Here is a 14,800-nt window from a genome sequence, read left to right as displayed (position 1 = left end):
CAAAAATGTTCCTGATCAAAATACATGTGTTAATAGTGAAAATCACTAGCAGTGTCCAATTTATTTACCAGTAACGATGTGTGAGAGGATTAAGACACCACTGAGATAAAGGCCACTGATGTGATAACAACACTATACAGACAAACAAACAGTTTTTTCTTTTGGACAGTCAGAAAAAGCTGCACTACTGCACAGTTTTTAACAACCCACACCAAAAGGCTGCATGACACAAAGGGGTACGTATATAGAGATATAATATAAACTGCACAGAGTGCAGCCAGCAGCAAGCCTTACGTTGGCCGAAGGTCTTTCAAGCTATGACACAACTATACCTTGAAAGCTTCCCTTCGTCGGTACTCTAGCTTGGCCATCTCTTCTGCAACCCAGCCAGGGATATCAGGGATGGCAACATGGATGATGTACTTTAGGAGGATTGCAAAGTGCTGTAAACCACCAAGACCACAAAGGGACAGGCTCAACACACGGTTAACATCAAGTCACAATCACATTCTGTTTCTCGTTCTGTTTTTTTTTACAGACCAAACAACACAACTCACACACATACCAAAAAGTTATGTGAGGTTTTGTGTTCAATAATGAACCTCTGGATCAAAAAAATCAGATTCTGAAGGTTTTAAGAAGTCACAACAAAACAGAGCAGGCCATGCACATTTTATTTCTTTAGTAATATAATATAAAGTGTCATTTTAGCCCCGTTTCCACCGAGCAGTATGGTTCAGTTCAGGGTGGTACCAATGGAACCGTTCTGTAACGTCCCCACTTTTGGTCCCCCCTCTGTTGGGGTACCTAGCACACAGATCTGGTACTAAAAGGTGGAGCTGTGAACACTGCAGTACGTTGATTGGTCAACAGAGGATGGTCACTCTGCTCAGGGCTGAATTGTGGCTGGTTTTGAGGCTCATGTAACCACTGTTCATACTGTGGAGAGTTTTATTAGTAAACTGTGACTATAAAATGAAAGGATGTTTTGCTGCCTCTCACAGCAGCTGGAGTCGGAGAAAAATATCTTAACTCACTGGGCCGACTGCCGGCAACTTTTAAGGTGGAACGTTAACTTGTAATGTTACTCACTGCATGAGTTGACGACCTGAATCCATCAACACACCTTAAATATTCCACGTGACAACTTTGACCATTACTTTAGTTTTTATATGACATACACATTTAGTAATGAGTGGATCTTGAAGCGTTTATATGTATTAATTTCGGCCAGGTTATATAAACTATATATATTTAATCCTCACTCGGAGAGAAAAAAAAAAAGCGTCATGGAGCTTCAGCAACACTAAGCCCCTGAGCTTGCCTGAGAAGGACTAAATGCACAAACCCGGTATTTTTTTTTTTAAAGATTTTTTTTTTGGGCTATTTGCCTTTAATGTATAGGACTGTGTGAAATGGGAAGACAGAGAGTGGGGGGGGGCGACATGCAGCAAAGTGTTGCAAGCCGGGGTCGAGCTTGCGACCGCTGCAGTGAGGCATCACCTCTATGCATGGGGCGCTGGCACTATCCACTAAGCTACCAACGCCCCAAACCGGCTATTCTTAGATGTCTCATTGAGAGAGACTCTCACTGCAGCCTGTTTTATTTTGTTCTGAAAATGTTGGCGTGCAGCCTCGTTCTGCGGACGATAAACAAGGTGCAGATTTACAGCGAGTGCTGGACGGAGCAGTGAGTGACAACAACCCCGCCCACATTTAAGGGTACTGTTTGTGGTGGAAAAGCTAGGGTACCATGTCTGAAGGGTGACTTTAGGTTCCAAAGTGTTTGGTGGAAACGGGGCTTTAGTCCCTTTAAAACTCAACTCTCCATGGACAAACCTGCATTTATCACACACACAGCGCAGTGCGTACCTCCAGTAAGACGATGGAGATGATGGTCATCTCAGGACTCAACCAGGGGAACAGACGCTGTAGCTGCCCACACTGACCAATCAGGTAACAGTTAACTATAATGGCTATCAAACCCATGGCCTCCATTGCAGTCTGACGTTGAGAGAAAGAGAGAGTAGAGATATTTACAGGCTGTCAGATTCCCTCACTGTGAACAAAGCAGCCTGGCGGGCTCTTCTGACATTTCCCCAAAACAAAACCACACTGACCTGCCACTGTCCGATGTTCTCCACCCTCTGTCCGAATGGTCTCTGCAGGCCGGTGCAGAGCTTCAGGGCGTCGCTGCGGATCTCGATGATGTTGTTGATAAGAGCACACATGGCCGCCAGGGGAAACGCAGAGGAGAAGAGCACCACGTAGCCAAACTGGATGAACATTTCCTGGTAGTCCTGAAGCGTATCCTGTCAGGGTGAAACATCATGAAATATAGATGATTTTGTGTGATGCAAGGTTGAAAAGTAAAATTAGAGTCCCAGAAAATTAAGAGTCCCACCTCGTATGTCTGCATGCAGCTCTCAATCTCAGCTTGGGTCAAAGTGACAGTTTTGGGTTCCTCTGGTGGATCCATCCATGACTTCTTATGCTCTTTCTCCTCACTGACGTTCTTTCTTTTCTGACACAGAGATTCAGATTCCTTTGGAGAGGACACAGTGGAATACTCGTCAGTTTACAGTGCTTCCTTTACAAAGACACATAGTTTCATTTTGATCTGTCAGTGTACTACCTGGATGATTTCATATCAATCACCACAGTCATGATATCACTTAAAGACGACCTATTATGCTTTTCTGTATTTTCTGTTTTACTTACAGTGCTATAGTTTCCTATCGTTCTGAACAATCTTTTTCCAACAGTTTTTTCAACGCTGGCCAGATTTCTTTAGATGGCCATCTGCTCCAGGCACGCTACTGCAAGTGTTTATATTATGTAGCCTACTCTGCTAAATGACGCTACATGCTAACATCAGGGAAACATGTAATCTTGGTATATTGGAAAGAATTGAGCATAAAAACATATTTATGTTTCTTTAAAAAAGTGGAAAGGTATCATTTCAAACAAAATCACTGGTTGAGATGGAGTGGGTTTTTTTTAAGTAGACAAAGAAGCCATAATCATAAACTATTATAACAAATCGACCACATACTTGAGACAGCGATTCACAGTCGCTGTCCTCATCACAACTGTCAAAAATGCTTGACGGATCCATCCCTTCCTCCACCAGTGTAGGACTGTCCTCAAGGCAGCTGCGATCCACCGGCAGCGTTTCTGTCATGACATCCTGGTAGTCAACCTTCTCAGTGAAGCTGACTTTACGTTGCTTCAGATTGCTGTCGTTCATGTCCCACTCCTCTTCCGTCAGCCTGAATCCAGCTTTCAGATCCCCTCTTTTCTTCTGCTCTGGGTTGCCGTTAGCAGTGTGAGTGACGGGGATCCCTTTGGGACCCAGGAAGGAGTAGCCTGTCATCGAGGCTTGGGCCTTTCCCAGAGCCAGGCGGCCGTACTTGAGTATGATGGTCTGGAGCAGCTCCCACAGCACTTTGGGGGTGAAGACGCCCAGCTTGTTTTGCTCGTAGAGATAAGGCTGGAGAACCTCTTTGATGTTCTGTAGGAACTGGCGGAAGATCAGTAGAGTGGCTAGCATCTGTGAAGAGCAGGACAACATCTGTTACTGTGCTGAATGTGAGAAGTGCAAAACAGGAAACACATGCACACATTCAAAAAGTGTTTATCAAGCACATCTGATGTAGATATTCAGTCTGACTGAAAGTACAAATGCAGGTCACTGCCTGACATGATCCCACGATACCTACAGCATGTGACACACCACATGACATTTAAGGTGTACTATGTAACTCTTCAAAGACGAAATATCATATTCTTCCTCTTACAAATGAAAAGTATAATTGATTAGTGATAAAATGCACCTATTCAAAACACGCAGGGGTTTTGCTGCTGAAGCCTTACTTGGTCTGGTATAGTAGCTAATTTTAATTCCACTTTTCTGTAATCATCATTTGCTACACCCTCCCCCAGAACAGTGACTGTCCAATCATGTCAATCATGTCCACCATCCACCAAAGAGAACTGGATACACCTTTTGAGGCAGAGCCCTGTTCTTTCCAACAAAAGTTGGAGCTCAGGGCCCAATGGCTTCACATAATGGAACCGGCTCTGTTCCTTAGGACATGGTCAAGCTTTGATTTTTAAGATGCTATTGTGAGCTGCCTAACTAGCTAACCAACTGTAGTAGCTGAATAGCATTATGTACAGTGTAGTATTTTATTATTGTGTAGCTGAACCTGGATGCTATCCATGTTTAGGGTAATGTTAGGAGCTCTATACTGCTCTTTCTTGGACGACTCCTACAACATTACCTTAAATAGCATTACACAGCAGCATTTAAAAAGCCTTTTCTCTTAGAACATTAAAAGTAAAATAATATTTGAAATTATGAGTACGCAACAAGTAGGTAAGCTTAGCAGCCAAACAGGGTAATAATGAAATTATCTCACATTTTTCCTTGTCATACTTGTAATGCTAGGACCAATTTGCTAAACACTGCAATGAAAGATTGATGCTATCTATTTGTCCTCTACATCAGAGATTCTAAACTAGTGGTCTTGGCTAAAGTGTGTGGTGAGGAAATGTGATCCTAAATGCATTCAATTTGGATTCATAATGGCAGGCAGTGATGCTGAGGCGCTGTCAAATGAGGCGCTAAATTCATAGAAGCTCCAGAGACACTTAAACACTAAGCAGCTGGGATGTGTTGAGAAGCCAAAAGAATATTTACCAAGTAAAGAGGGACAGGCTTCAGACACAGCAGAAAGTCATCATTAACAGGGACACTGGCATTATACATTCTTCTTTATCATGTTATGTTTTTTAACATTTGTTTGGGAAGGTGGTCCTTGGAAATTTTTTGACAATCAGAAGTGGGCCTTCAGTTCCAAACCCCTGGTCTACATGAATCATCAACTGGTGAGGATGCTGACTTTTGGCCTGTTGCAGCTTTAGCCTCAAGTGTATACTTAAAGGGATAGCGCACCCAAAAATGACAATTCAGCCATTATCTACTCACCCATATGCCGAGGGAGGCTCAGGTGAAGTTTTAGAGTCCCCACAGCACTTACGGAGATCCAAGGGAAGAGTGGGTAGCAGCACAACTCCACCTAATGCAGGCTTACGGTGCCCCAGATTCAAACGTCCAAAAACACATAAAACCACAAAATATCTCCATACTGCTCGTCCTTAGTGATCCAAGTGTAACTCCTCTCCCCTGGGATCTCCGTAAGTGTTGTGAGGACTCTAAAACCTCACCTGAGCCTCCATCGGCATATGGGTGAGTAGATAATGGCTGAATTTTTATTTCTGGGTGCACTATCCCTTTAAGAGCCTGTTTACAAGATTCTTGTTTTGAAACGAGTCAGCTGGAAATATCAAAAGTCCACCAGAGGCAGCATTTCCAGTCAACTAATATAGCTAACGTTAGCTTCATTCAAACCAAAATTGAGAAGCCTGCTTCTATCTGCCTCTGTCTGAAATCAAGGACCAATTGTTTTGAAATGACCAAGAAACCATGTGACAATGGAAAGCTTATCAGGCAGACATAAGCTCCTTTTACACTGCCTGTTCAAGGTGGGAATGTCACGCTATTATGCCACCTCACCGTTCTGTACATAAGGTACGATCGTAGAATGGGGGGACAGAATTGTCTCACCTTTAAGCTGCCACAGGAGGTAGTAACAACACTGAAAGTGTGTCTGTATAAACAGGACAGCCAGCAGGATGGGACCATGGGCAGGACAGGTGTGGCGTTTTTGATGACGTGTTATATGTGCAACCCACCACAGGAGATTTAAAAAGTAGATGATAGCAGTTAGTGGCTAACTCAAAGAAGAAGAACAGTGGCTGAAAATGTCCGCAGATTGGGAAAACAATGAGGTCCGGGAGCTTCTTACCCTCTGAGCAGAGGATGAGATCAGCTGCCATATCCTCCTGAGACTCTGTGTCCTCGTATGAGGACATTACATTTTGGGTTTACTTGACCTTATACCTCATTCTACTTAACTCAGACCTCTTGTCCTCATTCGTAGACACTCTTTTGTGCCATGTGGTGGTAGTAAGACCACAATACACTAATCCATGTAAAAACAAGATGGCAGCCATCTCTGCCAAGTCAGTCTGCTGCCGATGCCATCACAAAAGTGGACAAGGTCCAAAACCTGATCAAATTTAGTGATTGAAACTTGTTTATTTATGATTAATAATGTTTGTAGTTTGATATGCCATACAAAATTTGACCAATTTTAGCAACAGTTACAAGCTAAGACGCTGTTTATTAGAAAGTACTTGGGAATATTCAACCTGTTAAAGGACATTTCAACTTTAGGAGGACACTGTGACTTTATTATTGTTGACAATGTTTAGTTTTTTATACTAACAGGTCTTACTGATCCCAAATAGCTAGGAGAAATTAAAAATGCATACCAAACAAAAGTTCAGGTCTCAGGAGGATATAACAGAGACGGTAAATAATTGTTGTTGCCACGTTAGCACCATTGTTATTGCTTATAAAGTGCTGCCGACAACACACGTGAGACTGACGCTGCTGTGTTAAACATCAAGCCTGTCACGCCTCTTTTTGTTCTGCCATACTGGTATACTAAGTAAAATCACACACCAGAGCGTAATGATGCTGCTGTTGTTTGGTTCTGTGTAAAGGCATGGAGAAGGGACTTAATAGCGCCCCAGTCGCGCCATCTCTGTGTAAAAAGGGGCATAGTAGCTTTGGAGGGTAGGAGGCTTATCAAGCAGTCAGTTGCAACTTTTGGCCCCAGTCGCCACAGCTCAGCACAAGCTACATATTGTCATTTTGATGCCAATATTTTGTCTAATTGTTTGTGATTCTGCCAACTGTTGTTGTTACCTCCTTCAGTCGCTCCATGTCCTTGAGGTAGAATCCAATGTAGAAAAGGCTAAGATACGAATTGATGAATTCAAACTGCAAAACAACCAGAGCACATCAAACAGGAAGTCAAACAGATGCTCAGTCATGATGAATCGTCTCTAATCTGCCACAAACAGAGGAGGATGCGTGACTTACAAAAACCATCTTGATGATGAGATTATTCTCATAGGCACTCTGAAGTCTGTAGTTCTCTGGATGACGAAATAAAGAGTAGCATTTGTTAATGTGCAGCTGGATGACAGTGACCACATGACTGCTTTTCCTTGAACTGCCTCATAGAGAATGCAAAGGACAGGAATCTCATAGCTAAAAGCTCCCTACATCAGTATTCAGCCAGCATTAAAATATACTCATACATACTTAAAGAGTGCCTACCCAATAATTATTATCACAGGCAAAAATGTTCCATTTTAATCTGATGTCTTGTAATGTAATTCCTTTATTATATATTACAGAGATAATATTTTGTGCCTGGAGAGTTCATGTGGTGTCTCTTACCCATGTCATTAAGCCAGTAGGCGATCTTCTTATACACTTCATCGCATATGGTCACAGTAATGGCCAGAAGTATCTTAGGAATGAATCTTGTGATACCAGGTAGCTCCTGAATCTCCATCACCACTTCCTGCAAGGTGCATTAGAATCATGATAAATATTTAATAAGTCCTATTCATTCATATCCATTCCCAAAGCTATTTTTAAGAGACTATTAAATTAATATGAACTGGCAAGATGTATTTGGATGTGCTTTGTTTAACCTCTTGAGTTTTTCTGATAAACTGTAGTTCCACTCTTTCTGTCTTGGTGCTGTTTAAATGTTTTTATTGATGTTTTTGGGTTTTAAGTCTTCACAATAATTACATTTATAGAATATCATCCCCATTTATCAGCTCCAGATTGTATCAGCTCCATTTCTGCTGTGTTATCTGTTCAAACCTGCAGTTCCAGGCAGAGGAGCATGGCGAGGAAGACAAAGCAGAGACAGAGAAGACAGATGGGCAGGCTGACCAGCCATCTGAACAGAGCTCTTTTCCAAGGTGGGTAGTAGAACTCCTCACAGCCCGTTATGGGACTGCAGCGCTTCACTCCCTGTGGGGACAGCAGAGGAAGAGAAAACCAGAAACCAGGGAGAGCATTAGAGATGTTTGTTTTTTTTGCATGATTGTAATCATCTTCACTGGAAAATGGATCGGAAACGTTTCTGCAAAATGTGCTCCATAATCCATAATCACTGCTCGTTTGCTTGATTGCATTTCTGCTTTTGCTGTTGCGTCTCAGGTTACATGTCAGTTTTCAGAAAACATCTGACATTACAATTGAAACACCAATTTATATTTTCAGGTTGTCTGGTGAGTTTTACACAAGCGGCAAACTCCAGGGGCTGAAAAATGAAGCCGAAAAGCAGAAAACTGCAGTACCTGTAATGGCCACTTGAGGCTGGCTCCAAAGGCAAGTCAGTCCTCGTATACCTTAATGCTACAGCCTGCTGCAAACACGGTTTGGTCTCTAGAGCTAATTTCCCTGTTCACAACAATTTCCAGGGGTCAGTATTTATATATATATTAACTCTGTCTATTGTCTCAGATGCTTAAAATATAAAAGTAACGCATACCAAAAACTTGCAATAGACTTGATTGTAGGAAACAAGTCTTGCACACTCTGGCTCCATATGTATTTCTTTTATTTAATGACATTTCGGCCTTAGGGCCTTCTTCAAGATCAACAAGGTTGTTGATCTTGAAGAAGGCCCTAAGGCCGAAATGTCAATGACAAGCTTGTTGACCTTGAAGAAGACCCAAAGGCCAAAACGTCAACTAAATAAAAGAAATGCATATGGAGCCAGAGTGTGCGACACTTGTTCTCAACAATTGAGTTTCAGAGGCTTCCATCAGGCCGGAGGTTTTGCCTCCCTAAATGTAGCACCAAGCATTACAGATCGTCCTTTGTCTCGTCTATCGCTTATCTTAACCAGCAGTGACCACTAATTGTCCATGATTTACCCCTGACAGTACGTGATGCTGGATTCTGTGTATTCATATTGTACTGTCTGTTTTGTTGTACTCATGACTACAGTCTGTATCTCAAATTGCCCCAAAAGGACATTTAAGTTTACCTTACCTTACCTTACCTTACCTTACCTCGCCTGTTTAAATGTTAATAAGGCTTGACGTTATTCATAATTAATGGCATGGCTGCTTTAAGTGACAGGTGGTCACTACCACAGCGTCAACACTGATCATGTCGAGTGAATTTCTTGTAACCCTAGATTCACAGAGTAAAGGTGTAAGCCAAATCTGTAGCTGTTGCTGTATCAGTGGGTTTTCAGGTCATGCAAATTAATAGGAACATTTTGGTCACCCTAAAAAGTATTGTTCAGCGTTTGTACTAAAACTCCCTCTAAGGACTTGGATGTTCAGTTTTTCTGATAAGTACATTTTGTCCAACAGTTCTGAGCCTGTTTTCTGCTAGCGAAAATTAGCATTAGCATTATCACAGTTAACCATAGGTGCATATGCACAGTGCTAACCAAGCTAGCATCTAGTGTTGGGGTTATCGCCACCATCTCGTCCAACTATGGTCACTTCTCATGTTTCCCACAGCAATTGATTCTATGTGTGGCGGTAGCTGATGTCCACGGGGCAAACCTTTTTTTTTTTTCCTAGTGTGCATTCCTTTGTGATCACTCTGTGTCCCTTCTCTAAATTCGGACATCTTTGCAGGTCCATGAACACAGCGCAAGTGGAACCTTTTCTGACTGTTTAAAACTTTCCTTCGATCAGTTTGTGGTCAGATTGATCGGAGCAGCATTGGATCGATGGATTAGAGGAGCAGCTGCTGCGGAGGTAATTAAAGCAAAATTTATTGTGCAGCTGTTACACAGGTTTGACCAAGCACTGGATCGCAGTGTGTGCAGTTTCCATGGGAATGCAACCAGTAGCCCTTTTTAGATAGGAATTGTGAAAATTTGCAGGAAAGCCCAATCAGTCTTCTTTCAGCATTGGCAGTATAAAAACAAAATCAGGGAGTGCGGCAAAATGCCGCCTACCTACTTTTGTTTAGACAGTATGCGCCTTTTTCGGGGCAATGGGGGGCGTGAGCAAGTAACAAAACGTGTAGCTCAGCGTGTGGCATAAACAATGACGTGGGAGGGAAGCCGCGGCTGGTCAGTCCTTCTGCGATTCTCTCGTAAGTCTGCCCGTACAGTGTCTGTCAGGTTTGCGTTTCCCTCTTGCCACTAGCTGCTCGCTAATTCCTGCTATCAGCTGTTTCCTGTTTATCCACCGCCAGTGGGTCACACGTGCGGCGTCATCAACAGCCCCTCCCGTTGCGGAAGGCTGCCTTGGTCTGTTTAAACTAAAAGGGTTCCACCAATATGACTACCCTACGAGGCGTAAAATTGGGCACCTCGGATCAACTCGCCAATCCGGCTCTGTGTGTCTAAACGCTCGCAGCTTGCCGGCAAAACGGCCCAACATTCGCGGAAAATCTGGCAGTGTAAAAGGGGCTAGTGTCATCTAAAGTAGCTTTGACAAAAAAAAGGCAAAACGAATTGTTGAATTTTGCTCTCACTGCGCGTGATGCTTTGCTATGCCATCTGTGCCCACAGTATGCTCTGCTGAGAGAGAGGAAGGGAGGCAGCTCCAAAACTAGAACATCTATATGTGGCAGCACATGCTAATGTTGTGGTGGTGCACCACAAACAAATTAATGTGTACCAAACCCTGCTTCTGGCTCCAAAAATCCAAGATGGTGACAGCCAGAATGTCCAAATAAGATTCTACAAACCAGTGGGTGACAACATGGCTACAATCATTTTTATACAGTCTGGAGTATTACATTGATATAGCTGCTCTGTCTTCACAGCTTTCTTTAGGAGCTGACATGCATTCAGGATGTGATTGTGGTGGACCACATACCACATCTTCTTTCTATCAGTCATACTCTTACTTACCATGTTGCTCTGGCCAGAAGTCCCTCTCCAAAACACTATCGCCCAACGTGGGGCTCGAACCCACGACCCTGAGATTAAGAGTCTCATGCTCTACCGACTGAGCTAGCCGGGCATGTTACACCCCATTTCCACATGCCTTTTCAAACGGGTCACCCATATCCCCTCCCCCCAATTTTCTATTCACTCCACGCAACAGGAGGTGGTGGGGGACGGGAGAGAGGCCGCCCGCTCCCCTCCTCTCTGAGAGCACGTGGAGCGTGAAGACACACTCCTCTTGTAAACATAACGATCACATTTCCTGGTATTGTGAGCTGCTCCAGCCACGGTAGAGTTGCGCAACTGCTTGCTTATAAACCACTCAGCCAGACTGACAATCACTGCAGGACAGTGGAGTTGGTATATTGAAATATGAGAATATACTCTATGTAGTGTGACAGTTGATGCAGGACACTTGGTGAGAAATCTGCCGCTCTGTTGACAAGTGACTGTGAATGTTTGGGAGTAGATGTGAGCAAATACAGCTGGTGGTGAAGTAAACCTTTTGTACACCACAACAAAACAGCAGCTGCTTTGTTCATTTACGCACCATGCTCAAATTTCAGTAACAATCCTCACCCTGAACTGCGGCCTGGGCTCCTCCAAGGACTCTGCGGGGGTGTCCAGGGTGCCCCACCTGTAGGCCAGCTCCGCCTCTCGCCTCTTCCAGCGCTCCAGAAACAGCGTCGCCCACACAACATTGAAGAGGGCAAAAACCACACAGCAGATATCCTGGCTGGTCTGTGAGCGAGCATGAGAGAATCAAAAGATACTTATATAACCTTTGAGAGTACGATCGTGCCAGGCAGTTTTCAGTTGCCAAAGCCGGTACTGTTTTTCTGTGTAGGTACTACGTGCTGTGAATCTCTATTCTTGTCTTTACAAAGCACACAAAGGAAATAATATAAAATGTACGAGCACAGACGACAAAACAGACAAAATCTCAGTGATTTTCAGTAATATTTCCTTTTTTTGATTGATTAGTTTCTGCAAATTCACCAAATCAACAAATCATCATCTTGACATAAGACACGAGAACATCTGTGCTGGAATCTGGATTTTAGAGATTAAAAAGAAAACAAGGCAACAAAGCTAATTACATTTTCACTCAAGAGAACAGAGGAAACTCCATGTAACTGTGTGTGTTCTCTGTTCTCTCAAGACTCTGAAGATTCAGATAAATGCCAGTATAATCCGAAACAAACTGTGCGTTCTAATACCTACACTATCATACTATATAGTATGCCAGAGAAATATTTAGTATGTCCCAATACATAGTATGTCAAATGCAGTATGAGTATGTCCCAATACATAGTATGTCAAATGCAGTATGCCAAAAATACCAGGATGTTCTACTACATCAGGTCCGAGCATGCTTTTCTGGCGTAATGTTATGAGATAATAGATAATAGTATGTCCTACATGCAACAGTACATACATTTTAAGAGCAGCTGTAGTACATACTGAAAGTAAAAAGAAAAAGTATGCAATACGGAAAGCACCTGAAGTTTAGAACAAAGACTGGAAGCTTCATTAATGAAGTGTTCACACACACAGAATCATCATTCAGTCACTCCTGTGCTTGAGAAAATATTTTTGGCTTTGAGCTTCTTTGTGTTTGAGCATACGCTGACTAAAATTTTTTTTTTTTGTTACAGATTTTTTTGTTTTAAAAAAACTTTTTAGGTTTGTTTTATATCTTTGAGTATGGGGTGGGGATCACCATAGGATCCACTATATGATACTATCATGATACTTAAGTCACGGGACTATATTATTGGGATTTTAAATATGTTGCGATATGCTGAGTATTGCGATAAAATATATTGCCATTTATAACCTTTCTTCAACTGTAAATTATGTCACCAGAGAAAAACTTTGTCAACATCAATGGTTTTAACTAATAAGATAAAGTTTTCAGTCTGTTCATTTTACCCCAGCTATTTTTTGCAGCAGTAAAATGTATCGAGTGGACTAGAAAAGCAATTGATTATATTATTCTAATAGAGTCAGGTGTGTGGAATGGGAAGCAAACACTTTTTGACCGTGTTTTGGAAGCAAGTCGAAAAGCATTAAGTACTGGCATGTAAAACTGAATGGTGAGCATGTGTATATTGTATTGAGAATAAATGGATAGATATCGCACACTGGACATTGGTTTGTCAGCTCAGAACACACGTCGGGAACAAGTTCACCCGTTCGCCCCTCTGTGGCTTGTTTAGACATTTAGTTTTGTTGAAAGTCACTACACTATGCTTTATGCCCCTACCCCTAGTCTTAAGGCCTTTACTCTGAAGGCGTGATGAATAAAGACACAGACATGTGTAATGCTCAGCTAAGAATATTTAACATCAAAACTATTCATATTTGCAGCCATGTGAATTTGCAACAGAGGCAACACTTGTTCAATAAAAGGTTCGAGTAGAGTGTATGAGTGAAGTGTTACACATTTTATATGTCGAGGGCTTTTATTGTGAAAGGTAAGAACTGAAGGAGTGGATCCACTATGCGCTGCCTTTGTCAAGGTTAAAAGGAGTAATAAAGTTTGCTGTCTTGTCTTATTTCCGACTACAGAGCCTCCGTGTTGTTTGTCGATGCTGCTCCACGCCTTGTCCTTGGGTTCATTATCTTATAATTTTCTGTGTCCTTTGTCTTATTATGCAGGGCGCTGAGACACAGTTATATTCAGCAATATTTCATGTGCTTAAAAAGATAACAAATCTTGTTATAGAAGACGTGTCAGGTACCTGGTCAGCCTCAGCGAGTATCCAGAGCAGAAAGCCGATGACAGCAGGGTATAGCATGGAGTTAGTGTAGAAACCCAGCCAGGCAAAATACATGCCGATCTTCACTCCAAAGTAGTCACAGATATCGTCTACAAAGCAGATGACAATGCAAACAGCTCTTATTAGACTCTGAGAAGAAAATGATCATGTTTCAAACAGTTACATTAACAACACACTCATATTATTTTACAGCATTAATGAACGTGACTTGGTATAAACGGTCTCGCACCCAGGGGCTGCCTCTCACACACAGCCTGGACCCATGATGTCATCAGCTGGTTGAGGATCCTCTGCTCGTGGAGAGGAAACATTTGATGGATCACCCCTCGAGCTTCCAGCTCTGGAACTACAGAGAACAGGTCATGAAACTTTCACATGGTATCTAAAGTGATATCTGGACATATAACGTTATATATAAAACCTCCTGCACAAAGCACTGAGGCTTTAAGATATACGAGTGAGAAAAAAACAGCATTAAATAATCATAATAACAACAGCTTACTGATTGGCTGTCCCTCCAGGAAGTGAATGTTGTGGAGCACCTCCCCCTGTTTGGCTCGCAGATTGTCCAGCCAATACTTGATGATGCCCTGACGCTCCTGAAAACATTACAGTCATGGAGAGAAAGAAAAGATGACAATAAAATGTAGATATTTATTTCCTGAAATATAACAGTATAAGACAGACAAAAAGAATCTTTAATAACCAAAGTAACATTATGTATCTCATTAAAACAGCTTTTACATATGGCTCACACCCTCCACAGTTTTGACCTCTAACCTGCGATGTAAAAAAGCAGAGCTCGCTCTCTATGTTCTCATAGATGTTGTCCTCCTCGCAGGAAAAGCGCCGCATCCCGCCGCCAAACTGCGGTTTGACGGCCTTGTGCATGCCCATCTGCTCGGCTCCCTGCAGTAAGCTGAGGGTGAGGAGAGAGGGGTAAAAGAGCAGCAGGATTAAACCTGATAGAGCACCGACACTGTCTAGCTGCTGGACTGCAGATGTTTGGAAGATTAAGTGCATTAAGTCACACACAACAAACTGTGACACACGCACAACGGTAACGGGATCATAACTCATTCAGGATTTTCTGAAGCGTGCTTGAAGGACAGTTTGACATTTTGGGAGACCAAATGTTGATAC

At 42.5% G+C, this 14,800-nt stretch overlaps 1 protein-coding gene and 1 non-coding gene across 2 annotated transcripts in view; both read right to left on the bottom strand.

The window, feature by feature from the left end:
* ano8a (anoctamin 8a) overlaps positions 1-14,800 on the bottom strand; it is a 31,886-nt gene that overhangs the window by 5,478 nt on the left and 11,608 nt on the right. The window contains exons 4-17 of the mRNA XM_050033011.1: positions 14,438-14,576; positions 14,160-14,256; positions 13,887-14,003; positions 13,619-13,746; positions 11,451-11,612; positions 7,820-7,972; positions 7,382-7,508; positions 7,019-7,074; positions 6,842-6,916; positions 3,056-3,553; positions 2,405-2,545; positions 2,121-2,312; positions 1,873-2,004; positions 333-443 (exon numbers count right to left, since the gene is read on the bottom strand). Coding sequence (XP_049888968.1) covers positions 333-443; positions 1,873-2,004; positions 2,121-2,312; positions 2,405-2,545; positions 3,056-3,553; positions 6,842-6,916; positions 7,019-7,074; positions 7,382-7,508; positions 7,820-7,972; positions 11,451-11,612; positions 13,619-13,746; positions 13,887-14,003; positions 14,160-14,256; positions 14,438-14,576 — 2,128 coding nt within the window. The remainder of the gene's footprint in view (positions 1-332; positions 444-1,872; positions 2,005-2,120; positions 2,313-2,404; positions 2,546-3,055; positions 3,554-6,841; positions 6,917-7,018; positions 7,075-7,381; positions 7,509-7,819; positions 7,973-11,450; positions 11,613-13,618; positions 13,747-13,886; positions 14,004-14,159; positions 14,257-14,437; positions 14,577-14,800) is intronic.
* Positions 10,875-10,947, bottom strand: trnak-cuu (transfer RNA lysine (anticodon CUU)). Its single transcript has one exon. It is a non-coding gene; the product is annotated as a tRNA-Lys (tRNA).

This window comes from Epinephelus moara, chromosome 21, assembly GCF_006386435.1.
Source record: "Epinephelus moara isolate mb chromosome 21, YSFRI_EMoa_1.0, whole genome shotgun sequence".
Classification (NCBI taxonomy): Eukaryota; Metazoa; Chordata; class Actinopteri; order Perciformes; family Serranidae; genus Epinephelus; species Epinephelus moara.
The sequence above is the reverse complement of the archived record's forward strand: the minus strand, read 5'-3'. Positions and strand labels throughout refer to the sequence as shown.